This window comes from Heliconius melpomene, chromosome 12 (genome assembly GCF_056956725.1).
Source record: "Heliconius melpomene rosina isolate 202511_hmr_F chromosome 12, ASM5695672v1, whole genome shotgun sequence".
Lineage (NCBI taxonomy): Eukaryota > Metazoa > Arthropoda > Insecta > Lepidoptera > Nymphalidae > Heliconius > Heliconius melpomene.
Genome location: NC_140400.1, coordinates 14,568,358 through 14,589,901, shown reverse-complemented (window position 1 = coordinate 14,589,901; position 21,544 = coordinate 14,568,358). Strand labels below are relative to the sequence as shown.

At 33.1% G+C, this 21,544-nt stretch overlaps 1 protein-coding gene across 2 annotated transcripts in view; it reads left to right on the top strand.

Annotated features, from left to right (window-relative positions):
• LOC146534096 (kin of IRRE-like protein 3) overlaps window positions 1-18,004 on the top strand; it is a 95,022-nt gene extending 77,018 nt beyond the window's left edge. The window contains exons 3-15 of one of the 2 annotated variants that reach the window (XM_085195126.1): window positions 6,201-6,350; window positions 7,235-7,418; window positions 9,660-9,854; window positions 10,200-10,394; window positions 10,562-10,633; window positions 11,425-11,545; window positions 11,807-11,950; window positions 12,325-12,509; window positions 12,700-12,855; window positions 13,598-13,696; window positions 14,131-14,164; window positions 15,006-15,250; window positions 16,732-18,004. In XM_085195126.1, coding sequence (XP_085051252.1) covers window positions 6,201-6,350; window positions 7,235-7,418; window positions 9,660-9,854; window positions 10,200-10,394; window positions 10,562-10,633; window positions 11,425-11,545; window positions 11,807-11,950; window positions 12,325-12,509; window positions 12,700-12,855; window positions 13,598-13,696; window positions 14,131-14,164; window positions 15,006-15,243 — 1,773 coding nt within the window. In that variant the 3' untranslated portion in view covers window positions 15,244-15,250; window positions 16,732-18,004. Of the gene's footprint in view, window positions 1-6,200; window positions 6,351-7,234; window positions 7,419-9,659; window positions 9,855-10,199; window positions 10,395-10,561; window positions 10,634-11,424; window positions 11,546-11,806; window positions 11,951-12,324; window positions 12,510-12,699; window positions 12,856-13,579; window positions 13,697-14,130; window positions 14,165-15,005; window positions 15,251-16,731 lie in introns of both variants that reach the window. The other variant, XM_085195125.1, reaches the window with a different exon arrangement.
• The last annotated feature ends 3,540 nt before the right edge of the window (window positions 18,005-21,544 follow it).

Genomic DNA, 21,544 nt, shown 5'->3' with positions numbered 1-21,544 from the left:
CCTACCTTGCAATATGTGGGATACAGCATGAAGCTGATAGGCACAGAAATGATAGGAATATATGACATTTGATACACACTTTGAATTTGAGCGAGTAAATCTCTCGATTTTGATGAAGTTGAAAACTAATTTCGAAGAGTTCACCTATTATAAATTATACAAGTCTGCTATTCGGAGCTAATAGGAAGCTAAATGGTGTTTTGGATTTAAATATATTAATATAATGTGATTGACGCTTTCATGACGCAACAGCACAGCTTCTGTCTCTAAACGACGGTTATAGGTTCGATTCCACAGGAGAGAGTGATTTATCGTGAAATCATCAAACCAGCAAAGTGCGAGTCAACTTCGCGTACAAAGGGTTCTGTGCCATCACTAAAAATTCCCTTTAATAAATATTCTATTATTTTTTTGTAGTATCTGTTGTTATAGCGGCAACAGAAATATATCATCTGTAAAAATGTCAACTGTCTAATTATGCCTGATGACTGACGTAGTCTTAGTAGTACTGTCCAGTTTTACCTTTTGAGTACGAAATCCTAAAAAGCAACACAAAATCTAGTTCATTAACAAAATAAACTACAAATCTAATATCATAAAATATTCGTTCAGTCAAATATAGATAAACGACTTCAGCTGACAAAAAGCTTAAATTTTTGCTCCATATCATACTAACTTATTTTCCGAGCTCGTTTGGCCTAACATAAATACAGGGTGTTTCGATACTCGTAACTATTGTATTCTCCCTTAATAAAAATGTCTGCACTTTAAAAAACTCATCGTGCCTGCGAAATAAACACTGCTTTTAGTTCCTAAAGCTTTGGCGTTTAGTTTTTGCAAAATTTTCCAATATTTTACGTTGTAAACTTTATTTATTTACAATTCTGATATAGTGCAATCGGGTACTTCGATTTTGTCATTTAATTACTTTAAGAATTTATAGGTTTCATAACTAAAGCAATTTTTTAATATTTGATAGATTGTATTAATTGTGGGTTACATTTCTACTTGGGATAAAACAAAAAGAGTGAAAAAGACTATATTAGTATTAAAATTTTCTACAAATAGGATGAATGGAACGTAATGAGTGTAAATTTAATAATATATAATAATGATATAAAAGATCCATATTTTGATTGTAACCTTGTACGTAACATAAAGAAATATTAATATTGATAGAAGTAAAATCAACTCTTAAGAGCAGATACCCATATATTTAAGAGTATAGTCTTTAATAAATAATGCTTTTACTAAAAGAATATAAATAATTAAGACGAAAAAATAACTCAACACCATAAAAAATATTTTTGTTTTATTCACTGTTTAATGTTCATTGACAGTAATTTAACGCAAGCGAAGCTGAGGGTAAAAGTTTGTTAAAAATAAATAATGTTACTAATTGTACCTGTAAAAAATATACTTATTTTAGACATAAAATATGTAAAAATACATAGATAAATGAATAAGTAGATATTCTTTCAGAGATACTATAATAAATAATATGAAAAGTTTCACAATATTTTGTATTTATTTTCCCTTCTGACTCTCATTTCTAAAACTAAAATCATGTTATATTTTCGAAGCACATTATTTCAGTGAATTCGTTTCTGCTACGTATCTGTATATAAGTATGTCATAAAATTCATTCTAAGCTAGAATTGAAGCTGGCACTTTAAATATAAAATGTTCCCAGATATACTTAGTTTAAAAAATAATTATTTCAAGACAGCTAGGCTTGTAAAATTATATATATATATATTATATATTTTCATTTACCCTCTGTCCCACATATAAGAGGGTAGGCAGAGGGAACCTATTGTTAAGACATACCGTTTCTCACTTTTTGTGAAATTTTCGAGGCATTGCGTGTTGAGTGGCAAAACTCGAAGCTCTTATATATAAATAAATTATTTTTTAAGATCTTTACACAAATGCAGCGTTGAGTTCCGTATCTCATCTCATTAATTGGAGCACAAAATATAAAATGGAACGGTTACGCGGTAAAATCTTTACAAAACCTAACCAATTACAAAGTAAGTAGATGCTTAAACACTAATTAAATCTAAACTAAGTTCGATGCTAATGAATCTCTTGAGAATTTTAACTCGAATACTAAATCATCAATCACAGTACAAAATGAGTAGCATCGAAACAGAGAACGGGAACAAAGGAAAACTATTACTTCCCACAAATTATCCTGGTCTAATTTAATTTCAACCTGTAACCAGCGCCGACCCTTTTTTCCTGTCGTTATTCAGCAAAAATAGCAACGGCGGAGGCTAATTAAGAAACAACGAGGAGGTTCGGTAAACAGCCGTTGTTCGGAAATAATAACAGTTGGCCGTTTCGCTCCTACACAATGTAAGAAAGAAACCTATTTGAATTTTACATTATTTGAAAAATATATATTATACGTGTAAAAATATGGTCCATTCTTTTAGTATTTCTCGTTAAAGCTACAAGCTAGGCTGCTATTTCGTTTGCTCTAAGAATATCTTTTGTATATCGCTTACTATACTTACATTCTAACATAGTTAGATGTTGGACGTGAAACTGAGTTTTGCCGTTTGAAGCCATCTGAAATTGATGAAAAGTAAAGAATGGACTGAATAGGTCATCAAGAATTGTAATGTTCCTATATCCTATTTCTACGTTATCCTTTTTTAAGAATAAAATCCGTTGATGCAGTGATCAAATTGGCCCATGTATTTTAACTTCAATGCCCTTTTATTTCTGAGACACTCCGCTTAACCCTAAATTCTGGAGGCGTGTTCAGTGGCGGTTAACGCTGTGTTTGGCCTCTATACCAGAGCGAAGAAATGAAGATATTAACTATTTCATTTCCTCGAGCGGAAATCGAACCCAATATCTTTTTTTTTTGGGGTACAGTCACACACTTGTGCCCCAACGTCTCGACTGTCCTCAACCCTCTCAATACCCTTTAAAAGCCATCATCATTGTATTATATATTCCTATAGCTTAAAAATAACTAATAACCTAACTATTATAATATGTTCAAAGAAAGTAAAAGTACATATATGAAGAAAACATTGTATTTTCACTTAAATAAGCATAATAAAATAGTCACCACCTAAAGCCTTTTAACTACAACCAAATAAGCTTTACCATCACTTAAAATGTACATATTCTTGCAAATAATTAGCAATCCTGAAATATTGGCGGTAAAATCGAAGCTTTGATTGAGCTAATTTAGTACTGACGTTGAGGTTCGTTAAACCGTCGCTACCGGTGCTGGTAAATCAACAGTTAGCTGTTTTACGTTTGTACCAGAGGCATGCCTGAATACTAAGAAACGTGAATAGCTCGGGAACTATTAGAATTTAAAACTGCACTATTGTTTTTAAATTGAACGTCACGAAATAGAATCGTGAAATTTAGATTAGAGCGCATGCGATTGGCGATTCGTTTGTAAAGTTGTTTATTTTTTTTTAATTTACATGTAAAGCAGAATTCATTTTCATGAATATATTCATAAAATATTACAAAATATTGTTGTATTAAAAATTGGATATTAAATGAAAATTTATGTTTTTCAAATAAGCTCCACTGTGTCAGAACACGGAGTATCTCTAGGGTAAGCAAAATGTATAGGACGAATTAATACTGCTAAGTTGTCATTGCCTATCTTTTATATGTCAAAATGAGACTGGCATGTAAATGTAGCGGTTGCGAATTCGATTCGGAATTGGGGGATTTTTTTTTCTTTCACACTCTAGTAATAACATCACAAAGTTCAAAGCGTAAATCTGTCGCTCAGCACGCAATATCTCCAAAATTCGGTTCAATTGTGGGGAACGGAGTTTTTTAACACTAAATTCTTCCTACCTGCTTTACACGAGATATACTGTAAAACTATAAAAAAAAAAAACGCACTTAGCGTTTAAATTACGCAGACTCAATCGCTAAAGAATAACGGTTGACATTGAAATGCTTAACACATTCTCATAACAATTCTTAATCTTTTTATAAACACCTTATTATTTTGTACAATAAAACCAAGTATTGTCAACACCCTTATGAGGCAAGGATAAAATAAGCCCGCGACCTCCACCTATGGCTTCCGGTACTTTAAAAGATTTCTATTCAAAAGGTCTTATTCAAATGTCTATATACTGAGGTAGTTTTTTTATCGTATTCTTTGTGTCATGGGGGTACCTACCTACCTATTAGGAATTCAACTTTGTTATTGATATGTTTTTTTTTGCTCGACAATACGTGGTGAAGCGAGGTATTATACATGACAATGGGTTTTTGTACGTTTTGATTTAATGACTACTATAGCCCTCATATTTTATTACTTTTAAATTATAATTTTGACATCTTTAGAATGTCTTATGCATATCTATAGTAGCTTCACGCTGTATCCCGCACACAGCAGGGTAGGCAGAGGGAACCTAGTGTTAAAACACTCCGTTCCCCATTTTCTGCCGAATTCTGGAGGCATTGCGTGTTGAGTGGCAGAACTCAACGCCGATATCGATATGCAACGCCGATATTATTCAAAGCTGATACATGAACAGTGGAAATTTAATCGATATATGTATATATTTCATTATAATCCAATATCAATATTAGATAAACTCATTTAATATACAAGAAGTATTCTTAATAATTTCCAAATTTAGTTCCCGCAAAAGGGCATGAAGTAACATGGCCTCCCCGTGGCTTACGTTCTCGCGTCTACCGAGTTCAGGCTGAATGGTCGTATGGTAATAGAACAATTGACAAGAGTACGAAGCAGGCGCAAGCTAATATTGTATAAAAGTTCGTCATCAAACGAACTTTCCCTACAATATGGAATCTACCAGTTCGAACTTTCCTTTTAGAAGTTATGAATTTCTTATAAAAGTATATTTGACAATTAATTATGAATATACAAAGAAATTACAAAGAATGTTTTTATGTACATTGGCATATGAACATTTACTGGCAACGAAACTCAAAACAAATAGTAAATAGATACTAATTAAATCTATCCGTTGAAATCTTTTCCTTTCGTTTTTTTTTTTGACTTTCAAGAGTTAACCAAGTCTTAGTAGATAAAGAAAATAAAAATAATTAACAAATAAACATTAGTTATATAGTCAATTTAATTAAAGTCAGCAACATCCATTTGTTATTCCAAAATTCGAAACAATTCTCAGTTGTCATTCTGATTTTCCCGAAACGAAGTTTCAGTTCATTTTAGCATCGCGAAACCTATTTTCGTATTTCGTCGAATAGAAACAAATAGAAATAAGATTTTTTTGTCACAAACCGATAACAATTGAAACGTATTCTTCCGCATTAGAGGACATCGTTTCTTTGGTAACTTTAGTACGCTTTGAAGCCACACAAACGATTAGGCGGGTCACCGAACAAAAATCATTGAAATATTCTGTGAAAATCGCTTGAGGCCGTCGTTGCGCAGTTGCTATAAACGCAACGGTTGTGAGTTCAAATCCCATTGGTGGACATGAATTATTTTCCTTGCTCTAGTAAGAATACAAACTGCGACGTTGAGTTTTTTCCCTCTTTATGTCAAAAAAAATTCTATATATCTTTAAAATGCGTTCGGTTTTGCAATAACATTATTACGAAATGAAATAATATTTTGATGAATACTATGCACTCTAAATAATTGTAGCGTAATACGGAACAGCTCTGGTGTCAGCAGTGTGCACTGCGGTCACTCTAACCTCGGTAACTAATATCTGATGATTTCGATAGCGTCACACCCACACCACAGACGAGTGGACAACTGATAGCGAATGTTACATTAGAATAAACTGATTTGTGGGTGTAAGAGAGAATTAATTTTAATACACAATTGAGAAGGCTTTAAGTGTATAATTAATTATTGAAATGGAATTAAATTTAATGATGCCATGCCATCGTAGTGCAGTTAGGTTCTAGGCTTAGGCCCAAATTCCTTCCTGTGAAAGCAAACCAGAGTAAGCAAAAGCCTATGTAAAGACACTCGGTGTTCCTCTTTTCACCCACATTGTATGTTGAGTGGCGGATCCCTGGCGAACTATATTCCTTTGAGGAATATTTCAAATATTTCTCTTATTAATATTTGGGCCATCATTCATGTCATCGTTGAAACCTAAATGCTAATATTTGCCTATAATCTTAAAACAATAAAAAATATATTAAAAAAAAACTATTATTCCTAAAAAAATATTTTCTTATTCCAGCCGGTCGGTATATACAGAGGTAAATACGAATGGGCCAACGAGAACAGCCCGATGAGCGGAGACTGTTCCTTGTGGGTGAGAGCCGCGACACTACAGCTCGATGATGGACAGTGGCAGTGCCAGGTTACCGCTAGCAATTATGATGTACAGGTAAGACTCTTTAATATTTACTTTATAATATTTCTTTTATTCGCTGGTATAAATTCTTATATTTATGATCCCTTAAGAACTCAAAAACTATGAGTGAAAGTCAAAGTTCTGTGGAAATAATTTATTTCGCACTCATTTTACATTTATGGTTTTTAGTACTTTTTGCTACAAATAAAAAAGACTTAATAGTATGTAATGTAACTAATTATTTTAGGGTAAAATTTAGTTGTTTGGAAATTTCTACCAACTAACTGTATAGACTGAGGTGAACTTAAAAAATACATATAATAGCCACTCTTGCTCTTCTCTCTCTCTTCTCTCAATATTACAAGAATATTTTCTATATAAGAAATAACGTAAATAAACTGAAGTCCCAAGTAGTTCACAATAAAAATACAAATGCAAACTGTCGCCAAGTTTCTATAAAGTTTTCACACGCAAAGTTCTTGCAAACTGTAAGAAATTCATTAATTTGACTTCAAGATATTTTAGTGCTGTAGCGATCGTAGTCTTAATAATAATAAACTTACTAGTTCATAAATATTTTGAGGCCATTATAACGCAGCAGAACGCGGTTGAACGTGATGTAGTCAGTGATAGCGGCGTTGAGTTCCGCCAGTCAAGACTGTGTGTCTCCAATTTGGAAAACGGAGTAATTTGACACTAGTCTTCTTTAATTTTTAATTACATGAATTCAAGTATAAATATTTAATTTTGTGTTAAGATACTTACCGATACAATTTGACAGAATTCAACGCCGCCCTATATCTTGTTACCACAAGGTCAACCCATCGCATTTACAGTCGGACACTGCCGCTATGGCACGTGGGCTCAATATAATATAAAACTATATATTACTTAACCTATCCATATTTCTTTTTCAGGACGCCCTCTCAAGTCCACCAGCAGCTCTAGCGGTGAGAGTACCACCACAAACTCCTCGTATACTGTACAACAGTTCCCATATATTGCCTGGCCAAAATATTACAGTACCGGCGGGAGGACGAGCTACCGTTGTCTGCGAGGCTCGATATGGAAACCCACCAGCTTATATCGAATGGTATTTAGGTAAGACAATCCTAAACATTTATGTTATTAAGTGTGTTTACGAGTAATTTAATCAAATTGCCGAGGTGTACTCTGCAATATTTTTTCTATGAAAAATCTATATTTTGTTCTTTTCGGATTTGTATTGCAAGTTCTCACTTCATGCTAAAGATAACTATAATTCCACAGTAGAGTTAAACATTATAATAAAATTTCTCCAACATTTAAAATCTAACACCTGTTAAATAACCAAAACCATAACACATTTTCTTCTATAAAATATAGATGTGCATATAAACTCGAATTTCAAAGTACGCTCATTCTCTTTATGCTCACTTCCTAAGACTTGTTGGAAAGCTCTTAACATTTTAATAGGTAATAGACTTACTTATACGTGATTTTATTAATTTAGTAAAGAACTTATTAGCACAATATAAAATTTAAGATAAAGTTATAAAATTGGTTTATATTTTCCATAAGAATTATAATTATTAATTACAATTTTCATTTTAGGATATTATTAGTTTGGTAGAAATTATATAAATCGATTTTTTTGTAAAATATGGATTAGAAATCTTATAAAATATGCTATAGGTACCAAAGTACACATCTCGCCAGTAAGAAATTTTGATGTGACAGAAACTTTTGTTGTTCGCATTTCTTGAGTAGATTTTTGCGTGGTCCTTTACGACCAAAAATTATTACTGAGAATTATGATTAGAAAAAGTTTTCTGTCTTTAATAAGGTGACGCTGTTTAAAAGTAACATTTTGTAAAATACTTGTCACAGAAGGTTTTGAATACGTTTCCGTGTAATGCAACTTCATAAAATTAAAAAGTTACAAAACTTATTTAATATAAATATATTGCACTTCTTTGTACTTTTTTCTTTTAGCTTCACGCTTTATCCCACTCTTAAAGGGGTACGTAGATGGGAAACTGGGAACCTAGTCTTAAGAATCCGTTCCGTCTCCGTGGAGAATTCTGGAGGCTTTGCGTTCTATGTGGCGGAACTCTACGCCGTTTTTTGTCTCATTGCCAGAGGAAATGAAAATATTAAATATTTAATTTCTTCGAGTGGAATCGAACCCACAATCTGTTGCGTTTACAGTCGGACGCTTGTGCTTATGCGTTTTGAAACATTTCTACAAAAAAAAAGGAAAAGTGACATTTTATGTTTCATTTTAAAACGTAAAATATGAATAATATTACAAATATTTATTATATAATAAAATATATTTTTGAACAAATTCACCCAATTTTAATGATTTAATATTAATTAAGGACGTCTCAAACAAGTTGTCCCTCAGAATACAGATGACGATGGTGATTTGAATCTCTTTGACGATAATAGATTTCACTTTTAACAAAAGTTTTTGTAGCCTTATATCAGAATAGGCAGAGGGAATCTCAGAACATAGTGTTAAGACATTTTGAATTTAATTTCAAATTCAAATTCAAAATATTCTTTATTCAAATAAACTTATAATAAGCACTTTTGAATCGTCGAATGAACATATGAACAAAAAGCTACCACCGGTTCGGAAGGCAGTTCTGCTGAGAAGAGCCGGCAAGAAACTCAACAGTTGCTCTTTTCAAAATCAATGGTACAATCACAATCTGTTACATTAGTTGGCAGCTATCCTGCATTACATTCAATAGACATTAATTCCATACATGTTTGTCCTCTAAGTATTCTTGAACAGTGTAATAAGCTTTACTCGTCAGAATTTTTTTTACTGATATTTTAAATTTTGGAAGTGGCAAATCTAGAATACACTGCGGAATTTTATTATATACACGTATGCTCAGACCCATAAAAGATTTATTAACTTTTTGGAGGCGAAAACTTGGAGTAACGATCTTATCTTTATTTCTCGTTCCTATCGTATGATTGTCACTATGTTTACTATGACAATGTATATTTTGTCGGACAAAGAGAATATTATAGTATATAAATTGGGAAGCAACTGTAATATTATGTATATTAGGCTCTCGTGGCTCAGCAACACAGTGTCTATTTGTAAACGGTTCGACTCCGACTGAGAAATTAATTATTTGTGATTCTCGCTCTTGTAACTAAATACAACGTGGTCTTGAAAATTATGCGGTACCTGTGATATCTAATACCTTAACACAAAGTCCCCTCTGCCTATACTGTTATGTTATTTCAGAAATCCAGTGTAAAAATAAAAAGGTTAGATTTTATTTTTACACTGGATGATGAAAACCTTAATATCAAAAATTCCATTCTCTTTTCCAGAAAAAGAACGTTTGACAGCATGGAGTCAAACAAATTCCTCCGAAGTAGAGAGACCGCGCGTGTGGGCGGCGCGGTCGGTGCTCGAGCTGGGCGCGACCAGAGCGGCGCACGGAAGACAGCTGGCTTGCAGAGCTCATCACCCCAGCTACCCTTCGCCGTATTATAGGGATTCGTATACGATGTTAGATGTTACTTGTGAGTATGTTTATAGATTTATATTGAAGGTGCCTAGAACCTCGCCTTCTGTTAAGACACTATGCTGAAGACGCCTGGTCTCTAATGTTAGTTCCACTCCCTTCCTTACTTTCCGTTTAATTTCCAAGATATTGCGTGTTAAGTGGCGGAAATCAACGCCGTACTTTGTCATTTTATAAGGGCGATAAAATTAATATAATTAATTTCTTCGGGTCATTCGGGTCGGGCATCGAACAAACACAAATAATTATCATTGTAGGAAATAAATATATCTCATAATTCTTAGCAAATAGTAACGTAGCTATTAATACCACGAAATACTAACCCGAAAATCATCTTTTACAGTTGTTCCGGAAGTTTCCATAGTTGGTGCAGATGCTAGTTCCCTCGCTAGCTTGGAAGAAGGTTCCAGTGCGTTAACCCTGGAGTGCCGCGCGGACGGGAACCCCGGACCCTACGTGTGGTGGACTAAAGACGGTCAGGTCATCGCTACCAATGGAGCTAAGCTGATAAGAGCTCCGATATCTAGGAATGATTCTGGTAATTTTTATATTGATTGAGTAAAACATAATTTACTTAAACAGAGATTAAATTGTTTTTCTTAATAAAATATTGAAAAATATCTATATTTTTAGGAATAATTCCTACTGAGACGGGAAAACTATGTGATTTTTTATTTAACGTCTTACAATATTTTTCTTTTTCAGGCATATATGGGTGTCAAGCAAGAAATTCGCTGGGGACTTCGGATTCCGTCAAAATTGAAATTGATGTAAAATGTAAGATATTTTTTTTTAACTGATGTTTAGTGTAAAAGGGATTTACCTATAAAACATGGTATCTAGAAGCTATCTATTATGACTTTCACAATTAAATATAATTTGTTTCTATGACGTAGTACATATGTATACACTATATTCAATTTTATAATAAACTAGCGGCCCGCCCGCGGCTTCGCCTGCGTGAACTACGTTATTATTAATTTCTGTTTCCATGAGTACCTACGTCCTATGAGTGATGTCCATGCAAAATTTGAGACTCCTAGCATTTGTAGTAACGAAGTTTCATACAAACTTTCAACCCAAAAACAACCCCTTAGAAGTCGAATATTACAAATTCCCGGCTTAGCGAGCACCTACGTCCTATATGTAACTCCTATGTAAAATTTGAGATTCCTAGCACATGTAGTTTCTGAGATTTCGTGATGAGTGAGTGACCTTTCGATTTTATATATATAGATTATATTTAATAAATCTATTGTGTTACTTTAATTGATTAATGTACTGTGTTACTTTAATTGATTAATGTACTGTGTTACTTTAATTGATTAATGCACGACCGACTACAATTCTCTATTTTGTTAAGCAATGTTTCCATGTAAGTGGCCTATGTCTTTTAATGGAAATAAAATATCTTTAACCGTAATCTAAGGAACCAGGTAACCTATAGTTCTCTAGATTAGCGGATAAGCAAACAATCTATGAAGCTTTATAATATTAGTTTTATTCACATTAAAACCTAGTCTTAGTTGTCCTATTATTTTAATTATAATTTATCTGTTATTTAACAGTTCCCCCTCGTGTGACGTGGGTAGGACCAGACACTATAGTGGAAGCAAATTTATTCTCCGAAGTCACACTGGAATGCAAGGCGGAAGGGAACCCGACACCGTCATATCAGTGGTATCACAAGTAAGTATTGCCGTTTTTCCTACAAAGCAGGGTCCCCAGCTTGTGATTTAAAAATTTTACGTCTTCTTTGAGGTTGCTTTGGTTCAGTGGGAAAGTGGGGAACGAAGTGTCTTAACTCTAGGTTCCCTAAGCCTAACGTTATTTTTACCCGTAAATTTCCTCAAGTAGGACTTGAATAAAATGCAATAAAACATTCTATACCTGTACTACTATATAAGTGTTTATTTATTTTTATTTATAACCAGTTCATTTATATTCCAGTCCAAACCTATCAGCTATGAGCGGTCATTTAGAAGACGGATACCCGATATCCTCAACGCCGCAACTCCTGCTCCATAATGTATCGTACGCGCAGCACGGACGGTACACTTGCATCGCCACCAACCATATTGGACTTGAAGAGAGGTAATTCTTTCAATATCTTTTTTTAGTAAGATGTGATGATGAAACGTCAAGTTTCGTATTTCATAGATAATAATTTGAAATATATATTTAAATAGATTTGAAGAATATTCGAAATTCCATATCTAAGAAACTGCGACAAGTATACATTTTTAAGCAGCAGCTTTCCATTATTTTAAAATATAAAAATATTGCGAATGCAAAAAAAACAACGTGTATTTATTATTTTAATACAGTAAATACACGGTAATTAGTTAAATCTCTTATGTAGAAACGTTATATACTAAGTTATTTTACGATACAATCTGGCGTTTTTTAAATTTCTAAATCGCATAACAATTTCTACACGAGCTAAAACTAAAATGTCCCTTCCCCAGGTCACACCAATCCGAACCCATAACCCTCTCCATCCTGGGCCCGCCAGTAGGCGCAGACACGACCGCGGCGCACGCGTGGAGCGGCGGCGAGGCGCGCGTACAAGCGTCCGTCTGCGCTGACCCGCCACCGAGGAGGGCTGTGTGGTTGTGGGGGAGCTTGAGGCTTGATGTTCCTATGCATATTGGTATTTAATTTTGCATGTAAAAAATTTAAAAGCAAAAATAGAAGACACAGACGCATATATAGCACATAAGTAGTTTCTTCCTCCATGATAATATAATGCTGAAAATTACAATGCAATTAAGAAACTCACATATATAATAACACTACACACCTTTAACAATCACTCTCTCAAAAACAAATTTCTTTTTCAGGTCGCTACAAAACTCTAGAGCCGTCGCACACCAACGGCTGCTACCGCTACACTCTCCTGATCAGCGCGACCAGCGCGTCCGACGCGCGCGTCTACGTCCTACACGTGGAGAACGAGCGGGGTTTTTCCTCGCATTCTGTCTCTTTGACTGTGCACGGTGAGTTTGTGTGCGCGTACAGATTAGAAATGTAGTGTTTCGTATAATATTTAATATAATTTATAGTGTTAGTATGCGCCTAATGTTATTTGTATGTAATATGAGACTGTGAAATAGAGAAAATCCAGCCAGACTTTCGTTACGTTATAGAGGATATGAAAGTTGGATAGTAGTACCGTGGTACTTTGGTAGTTATTACATTACAAGGTACATTAAATAGTTCCTACCTTTCATTAGATTATAAAGCTCGATGTTTTTATATTTTCTTCGGAATAATATTACTAGTACTAGATACCTCTAAAAACTTAATAAATTACAAGCGCCTATGAATATAATACAGCAAAGTCACAAAAAAAGGATTTATTATAAATTATAATTAACTAATATGAAGGAAATCGGTATTTGCTTCTCATAATTGTGGGCGCTTATAGCTTATTATGGTGTAGGGGGGTTTTATATCATAACGAAGGTCTGCTCGTTCTAAATAAATTTCTTATAGATATTTTAATTGAAATCCCTTATATGTTTTACCCTTTTACCTTTTGCTTTTTCCCTATTGGAGTAGGTAAAATTATATTAAAATCAATTATAATATAAAATCCATATTAATTATTTTCTCTGATTCTCTTGCAAAGAGAAATAGAACGCTATACATTTTTTTTTAAACGTTATACATTTAAGTAGCAATCCTGACCCCAGTTTGACGTCGCGTGTCTTCACGCAGATAATTTCTCTCTGACAGAGACGGCGCACGTGGCGCCGCTCATCGCCGCCGCCCTGCTCGGCGCCGCGCTGCTCGTGCTGGCGCTGTGCCTCGCGGTGCGCTGTCGGCGGAGACGAGGTAATACTTATAGGAAAAATATAAAATATATATTTATGTTATTTTCTGTTTACTGAGGCCGTTCTCCAACAATCCTTACGTAACTTAATACCGTATTTATAAACTGCTCTCAGTTGTGACATCAATCTTCACAGCGACCTAAATGTGACATTTCATTTTTCATTCATAGATTATAATTTATAAATGAAAAAGGCATTTCAATATCGATCTCTTAGTTGAGAACGACTTCTAAATACGCGCCTTATACTTTATCACACTAATTAATGACCAAACCGTTTTATTATAATTAGAAACAATAATAATTTGTTTTACGAATGTGTAATTGATTATTATAAAATAATATTTCATTAGAGTAATATGTTATTACTTTTAGATAATATAAATGACACATTCATTTTTTTGAATAATTTTAAAGTTGTAATTATTCTTTACAGAAAGCGTTGAGTACAAGACTGATGATTTAGATAGGTAAGTAATATGAAAATAATTATACCAGCATTATGCATTCGGTTTTATCTTTCTATAGCAGTGTACTTTTAATTAAAAAGTTTAAATATTTCTATACTTATACTTCGAGTACTAAGAGACGTATCATCAACGGCGGGTCTCCATAGCCTACCAAAAGTTAACTTGGATAACTACCAAAGATAATCAGGAACAACCAATCTATCTTTTGCGTTTGAATAAAAGTACCTACCTATAGCAACGTACACAACAGAAACAATAAAAATAACTTTAATTAAAAATAGATATATTCGATAAAGTAATTATTGAGATCGGCCGTAAGACTTGTTACTAAATTGCCCTTTCCTTTTACAATGTTATGATCGTAAAACTAAAACATAAAATGTTCACAATTGTTAACAATATTTACGTCATTTAGTTTAACAGTCAGCATTTAAATACACCTGTTAGTAATAGGTTGGCTATTAAATCCCGCCCGTCTATCTTGGATATTATCCAAGAGGCGCGGGTTCAAATTTTGCAATAGCAAATTTTATATGATATTTTAGTACGATTACGAAATGTTAATAAGCATTTTATTCAAATATTATAGAACGTATACCACTTGGGGAAATGAATTATTAAATTTCTTGCTGTGGTAACAAAATAAAGTGCGGTGTTAAGCTCCGCCACTCCAAACGCAATTCTTTAAAATTCCGTGGAAAGTGGTGAACGCAGTGTTTTAACCTCATAGTAAGGTAGGCAGAATTCCCTTTGCTTACCTTACTATATGTAAGATAAGACATAAAGCTAAAAACAACACATGTTTCCACTCTTCAAATCACACATTTCATTTTTCTAACAGCGAGAAGACAGTACTACCAGCAGACGCCGTATACTCTCCCCATGATCAGCCCCGAACCAGAAGTGATAGAGGAATGCAAGGGGGTGTTGGACCTGGCGGTCCAGGGGGCGTTGGGATGGGAGGTCCGGGGGGTGTTGGAGGTCCAGGCGGTCCTGGGGGTGTAACGTCCCGATACTCCCCGGCCGCGCTGCAAGTACGCCGCGCCGCCGTCGTGCTGCAACCCCCTACCACCGTGTGATGCACAGGTGTGATGCACTATTAACTGGTGATAGTAGTTTTGTGATAGGCGTGATAGTAATATACTACTGATGGTGGGATATTTTAGATATTTTTCAGGATGTATGGGATGACTACCATTAGAATATTTATTAATTTTTTTGAAAATTTTCATTTTAAAAGAATTCTTAATCTACAAAATAATATAAAATGGTAAAGCTAAACTGAGTTTGTTTATAATTTATATGTTGTTATAAATAACTTTTAACCAGTAGAAAACAACATAAGAAAATATTTTATAAATATCGAAAACTGACAGTCTGAACTAAAATTCTTTCGGTTGAGTTCCACCACTCAACACGCAATGTTTCCAAAATTCGGCAGAAGGTGGGGGATCGAAACGCGTCTTAGCACTAGTTTACCTCTCCCTACCCTGCTATATGCGGGATACAGCGTGAAGCTGAAAGAAAACCACTACTGTACTACAGGAAAATGTAACGTTTGTAAATTTGTATTGTGTGAAAAATAAAGTTATTATTATTAATATTCTTAATAGTTAAGGTTCTAACAATCAGTCGATCTAATTTCCAAAGTCAACCCTTGATTCCACTAATATGCAATTTCAAAATACTGCACCTTAAAATAATTAATTATCATTTATAATCCCTCACCTAATCTAACTAAATACTAACAATACAAATACAGTATATTAGTTTAAAATAATCAAATTTAAACACAATATTATTCGCTTCCGTTTATCCACCCGCCACTATGATTCACCGCAAAACATTTAATTATATAGAGTGCAGTCATACGTTTAAATCAACCAGGCTTTGTTAGGATTAACATACAAATGACATGAAAGACACCATCATGGCACAATGGGTAGTGCCTGACTACACTTGCAATGGCTATAGGTTCGATTTTAACCGGGAAAACATTTAATTTTTTTTTAATAAAAACATATTTTCGTTTATCTTAATTGGTTAGATAAAGCGAGAATTGAATTCTGCTCAAAATATGTATTATTTTTTGGGTTTTTAAAAGGAGTGTCTCAACACTAAGTTCTCTTTGACTAACAAGCTAAACGATTGTAGTATGAGACAAAAGAACAATATAAATGACTTTATCGAAATGCTCTTGTCACATGCAATAAACACATTTATAAGCACCTCCTGATAGATAAAAGAGTCCCTTTTGGACCATAATTTTTAATGTGACCGTTCCTAGAATTTAGTTCCTAGAATAGAATTAGTAGTTATTATATAAGGGAAAACGGCCGGAATATAGTGTATTAAATTATAATGCAATCAACATTTGTTTACAAAATGTAATTTTTCAAAAATGTTATGTATTTTTGTATTGAAAAATCGTTAAATTATTTAAAATAATTAATTTTATATATATAAAAATAATAATTTAATTAAAAAAATAAAATTAACCTACCGCTAGTTTAACATTTATTTTAAAAATCATATTATCTTATAAAATTTTATTTTTATGTTTATAGGCAGCGTGGACGTCTATGGAGAGAGAAGCCAAAGAAAACGTGTATGCGGTGTTAGACCCGCATATACAATACGAGTTAACTATAAATAATCACGGGGAACCGCCTAAATACTTATCGCTATCTAAGCCTCTAACTCACCAAAGAACGCACGCTTTTGATCCGCAAACGTTTAAATTTAACGAAATTAATAATAATTTTTATAATGAAAGTGGAATAACTAAAATACAATCAGAACATTATAGAAAATCTGATAGAAACAAAAGGAGGAACAATGAACATGGTCACTGTAAGAGTAACAATGACGTCAAATACTCAATAGATCCAAACTTTGGAATGGTTAGAGACACTAACAATATGACTGACGCACAAAATAGAAATCGTTGTAGTTTTTATAATAAGAACCGGATGAGCGGAAGAAGCTCTGGTCGAAGGCAAGATGTTACGAAAACTAACAAAAAGGATATTTTTGCTAAAACCGATTCAAAAAGAGGTTCCAGCAAGAGTGTGAAAGTTAAAGATTTTGATGTACATACAGTTAGAGGGAATGAAACTGAAAGATCATTTGAGGATATGAAAGTAGATAATAAGTTACAAAGTAAAAATGATGATACAATGCCGAGACCTGGAAAAGTTAAGGAAATCGCGTCTAAATTCAATAATAATAGTGTTAATGGGAAACTGTCTTACACAAAAGTGAGACCAAAACCAATACAAAGTTACGATCAGGCTTATATTAACCATATATTTCCTGATGCTGTTGAAATTTAATCTAAAAACGTTATTAGAATTAGGGTTAAGTGTGTGAAACGGAGCAGATACCAATGATCAATTTTAAATTTTAATTCTGACGTAGTAATCTAGCAATAATGAATGTGAGAAACAATAAAGAGATCTCTTAGTGTTACGTGCTATGTTGCTGATATCAGTGATAAGGACTATACTTATTCAATTTTAGGATATTTATTGAAAGCTGCCTCTCTCACGTTACGCATCAAATTAATATAATATTATAAATGATGGCCATATTGTTTTACAGTAGTCTAGCTTAAGTAATTTGTGACATTTAAACACATACACTTTTATCAATGTATCTTATAAATAAATATATATATACTTATTATTTTAATCTCTATGTACTTAAATTTGCATTTATTTATTGACATATTTCTTTTTCAATAGTTTTATAATTCGTTGTTCAGTCTAATGTGTATAGTCTCTTTTGTAATGTTTTATATTGTTGAATTTTAACAGTATTAAATTGAATAATTTACAAGTTGCTTTTTTTTACTTTCTATACTATCACTGCAGCCCGATTTTCACCAGAGCGGAGCGGGTCCTTTAGGACTTCGTCGAACTCAAAAGAGTGAACTGTATACTTGTATTTCCATCAATAAACAGTTGGATGGAAAGAACGAATGAGCAGAACTGAACAGTTCAAGGAAGTCGGTTCAAGGACACAGTAATGGGGAACCCTTTATTTTTAACCAATACAATAAATATATTTTATTATTTTCTCATGGGAGATGCGAAGTCACAAACCTACAACGGCATTGACATAATATTTTAATTACGCAAATTAATAACTATCAATCATTCCTACTATAAACAGTGTAAATTGTTTATTCTAAAGAAGCACTTTAACAACGAAGTACTGTAAAATGTTAAGAATTTTAATAATATTTTTTTCTTATGTCTAAAATATTAATTCCTTATTCCAAAATAGAAATGCAATCTGAATAAGTTTGCGAGAAAATTTAACTTGCTTGAATGAATGAGTCAGTAAATGTTGCCCTTTTAAGATGACTTTTTACAAGCATCTTGGCTGTGTTCCTGTAGATCTTTATTATCGATCTTTTTGTAAATTGTAATCAATCTATTCTTTCTATAATACTCTATTGGATAATGTTATGAGTGTCGATTTTTTAGTTCATTTTTTAGCACATTCAAGTTCGACTCGCTTTTGACCGGTTTTTAGCACCGTCGTTGATTTGCGCCAGTCACGGTCTCGATAATTGGACATAAAGTGGGGAAGAGAGTGTAGGGTAGGTCTCCTTCACTCTGTTTTATGCAGCCTTTTATTTTTTTAGATAATTCATATATTATTTTTAAATAACTCTCTGTGGATCACCCTTAAACTAATACTATACTACTAAACTAATAATTTATTCTTAAATTACACAAATGCCAGGCAAAACCCATAAATCTATAAGCAACACTTTAATCTAACCAATTACCAAAAAACACCATTTCACCTTAATTATATTCGGAACTAAATTTCCCTAAGGAAATTATTGTCTTTAATTCCAAAAAAGCCCAATTCCTAATTAAACCTTTTCTATTTATTAGAACTCCCAGGTGTATATTTTACTAATTATAAATATAAAGTATATACCCAATATGATGAGTGGATTTGGGCTTACTGACAAAACGCAGCCGAAATTACGCGGAGTAGAACGCTGAAATTTGTTCTAAGTTCATGGAGTGCAGGGAGCTCTATGAAAGGATATCCCGAAAAACTTGTGGAAACAATAAAAATAGTTTTTTTTAATTAATAGATACTAAACCATAATATTTTTATACTTAGAACTTACGTGTCATCTAAGCGATGACGCTTTCTATATGACGAAACAATTTCCGTCATAAAGTCCAAGCTAATGACGTTGTGGGCGACACCACAAAAACCTTAAAATGAAATAACAATAGAAGGAATTCATTGTTTTTTTGATAATATCATCTATATTAATACACGTAAATATGCTGTCTAAATTTAACTTGGCTATTTTTTATCACCAGGCACCAAACCACATTGCAACCTCATATAGTCTAGTAGACGCTGGGAGTACACGAACTTGCAAATATAATAAAGAATGCAAGATAAAAAAAAAAATTAATATATTTTTTTAAAATTTGAAGTTTCAATTTTATTCCGAGTGAACAGAACTCGGCACCCATATAGATCTCCAATTGTTTTGTCAGTGAACTTAACAATTAACTTGGCTCTTATTTCACATTCATATTTTTGTTATCTATGATGAATGTAGAATTGTAAAATATAGTTTATTTTAACACAGTCGAATACTTCAAATAATTATTAAGGTAAGCTATAACGTCTTCCATTTAACATAGCTTCTGAGTATTCTTATCGAACTCTATAAATTAGTATGACATTCATAAAATATATTTTTTCACCGAAATACTGTAGGTGTGTCCTGTTAAAGAACAAGTTAAATTAAAAGAGCTTTCATTCCTCGTTGTCTTGCCGTGGTTTCGTATAATATATAGATAATGAATTTTACAATTTTTACTTTACATAATCGAAGGCGTAACCCAACGTCGTGGTTTGTAATACTATGCGGAGAAAATTACGACAAATTAAATTGAAGTCATGACCATTTGTAATTGCCATTGTAATGTTTGCCATTGTAATTGACCATTTGTAATGAGACATTTGTAATTGCACCCCGATTGAAGTACGTTAAAAAAAATTGTGTATAGTGTTTTTGCGAAAAACATAACCCTCCCTTATCAGTCGGGAATAAACAGTAGTTTATTAGGATTAACAGTCGGGACCTATAAGTAATTCTTCAATTAATAAAATCTTTACCAGGAACCCCGCATAAGTTAAACAGTACGGTCCGTACTGTACCAAAAATAGGCTCATTATAAATTTTCATGGAGTTCTAAATGTGTTATACAAAAGACCTACGTGATACAGACAACGCTTCTCGTTAATGATTTTCAAAACCTTAGTTCGTGGACTTATTAATATTATCTTTGTTAAATCCTGAAACGAAACGTTAATAAGCGTACAATTAGCTTTAAATACAATGTATGAGTCACAGATTGAAATAACAAAACTGTGTAGTATGGTGTATGACTGTAAATAAGAGGGTTGTGGGTTTCTCTCACTCTTGGGAATAAATATTTTTTATTTCTTCGCTTTGTTTTCAAGACACAGAGCGGCGTTGAACGCCGCCATTCTATAAGCATGCAAAACGATTAGTATCAAACCCCGGTGAAAAGCGAGAGAACAGAGTCTCTCGACATCAAGACAATATGTAGGAAAACACCGATATTACTTTTCCTTATCATTAGTTATGATTCAGTGATATAATAAGATAATAAGCTTATTAAAAAAACATCTTTTATCTATGCTTATACTTAAGCTAATCTCAAGAACTACTGTACCGTTTATCAAGGAAGGCTATATTTCATTTCGTTAATAGTTTGGATGTAACCGTCTCTACCTGTGATATGAGTTACCTCGGGCACTTAGAATGTGTCATGACACAGTGTCATATTTGTATATGACTTTGTTATTTTACTTAGAGTCTAAGGCTTAGACCATGGAAGCGAAGAAAAAAAGGTATTTATTTTAGATTCAAGTTGTAAACTGCATACAGCAGGTTAGGAAGAAGGAACCTAGTGTTAAGACGCTCTGTTCCCTACATTTCGCCGAAATTTCAGGATGGAAACCAACCTTTACGTTTATCCTGAGATCCTGTATAAAGTAAGGAAATAAAAACAATAATAAACTATTTGTGTAAAATATGTAAAATTTAAAAACAATATTAAAGTTCTTAATTTTAAGCTATTGCGAATACAAATTATGAAATGTAAATATATTCTTCTATTATTTCTGTAATTATGCTTATATTTTGAGTCAAGTCAAAAAGCACTGAAATAGAAGCCTAAAATCAGGTTATCTTGAGATATTTGACCATCACTTAGGTCATTCACCTCATGACTTGTAAGCTAATTGCAAAAATGTTATTATTTATTATGCTTTGGGTTTATGCATTTGAAGTTTGAG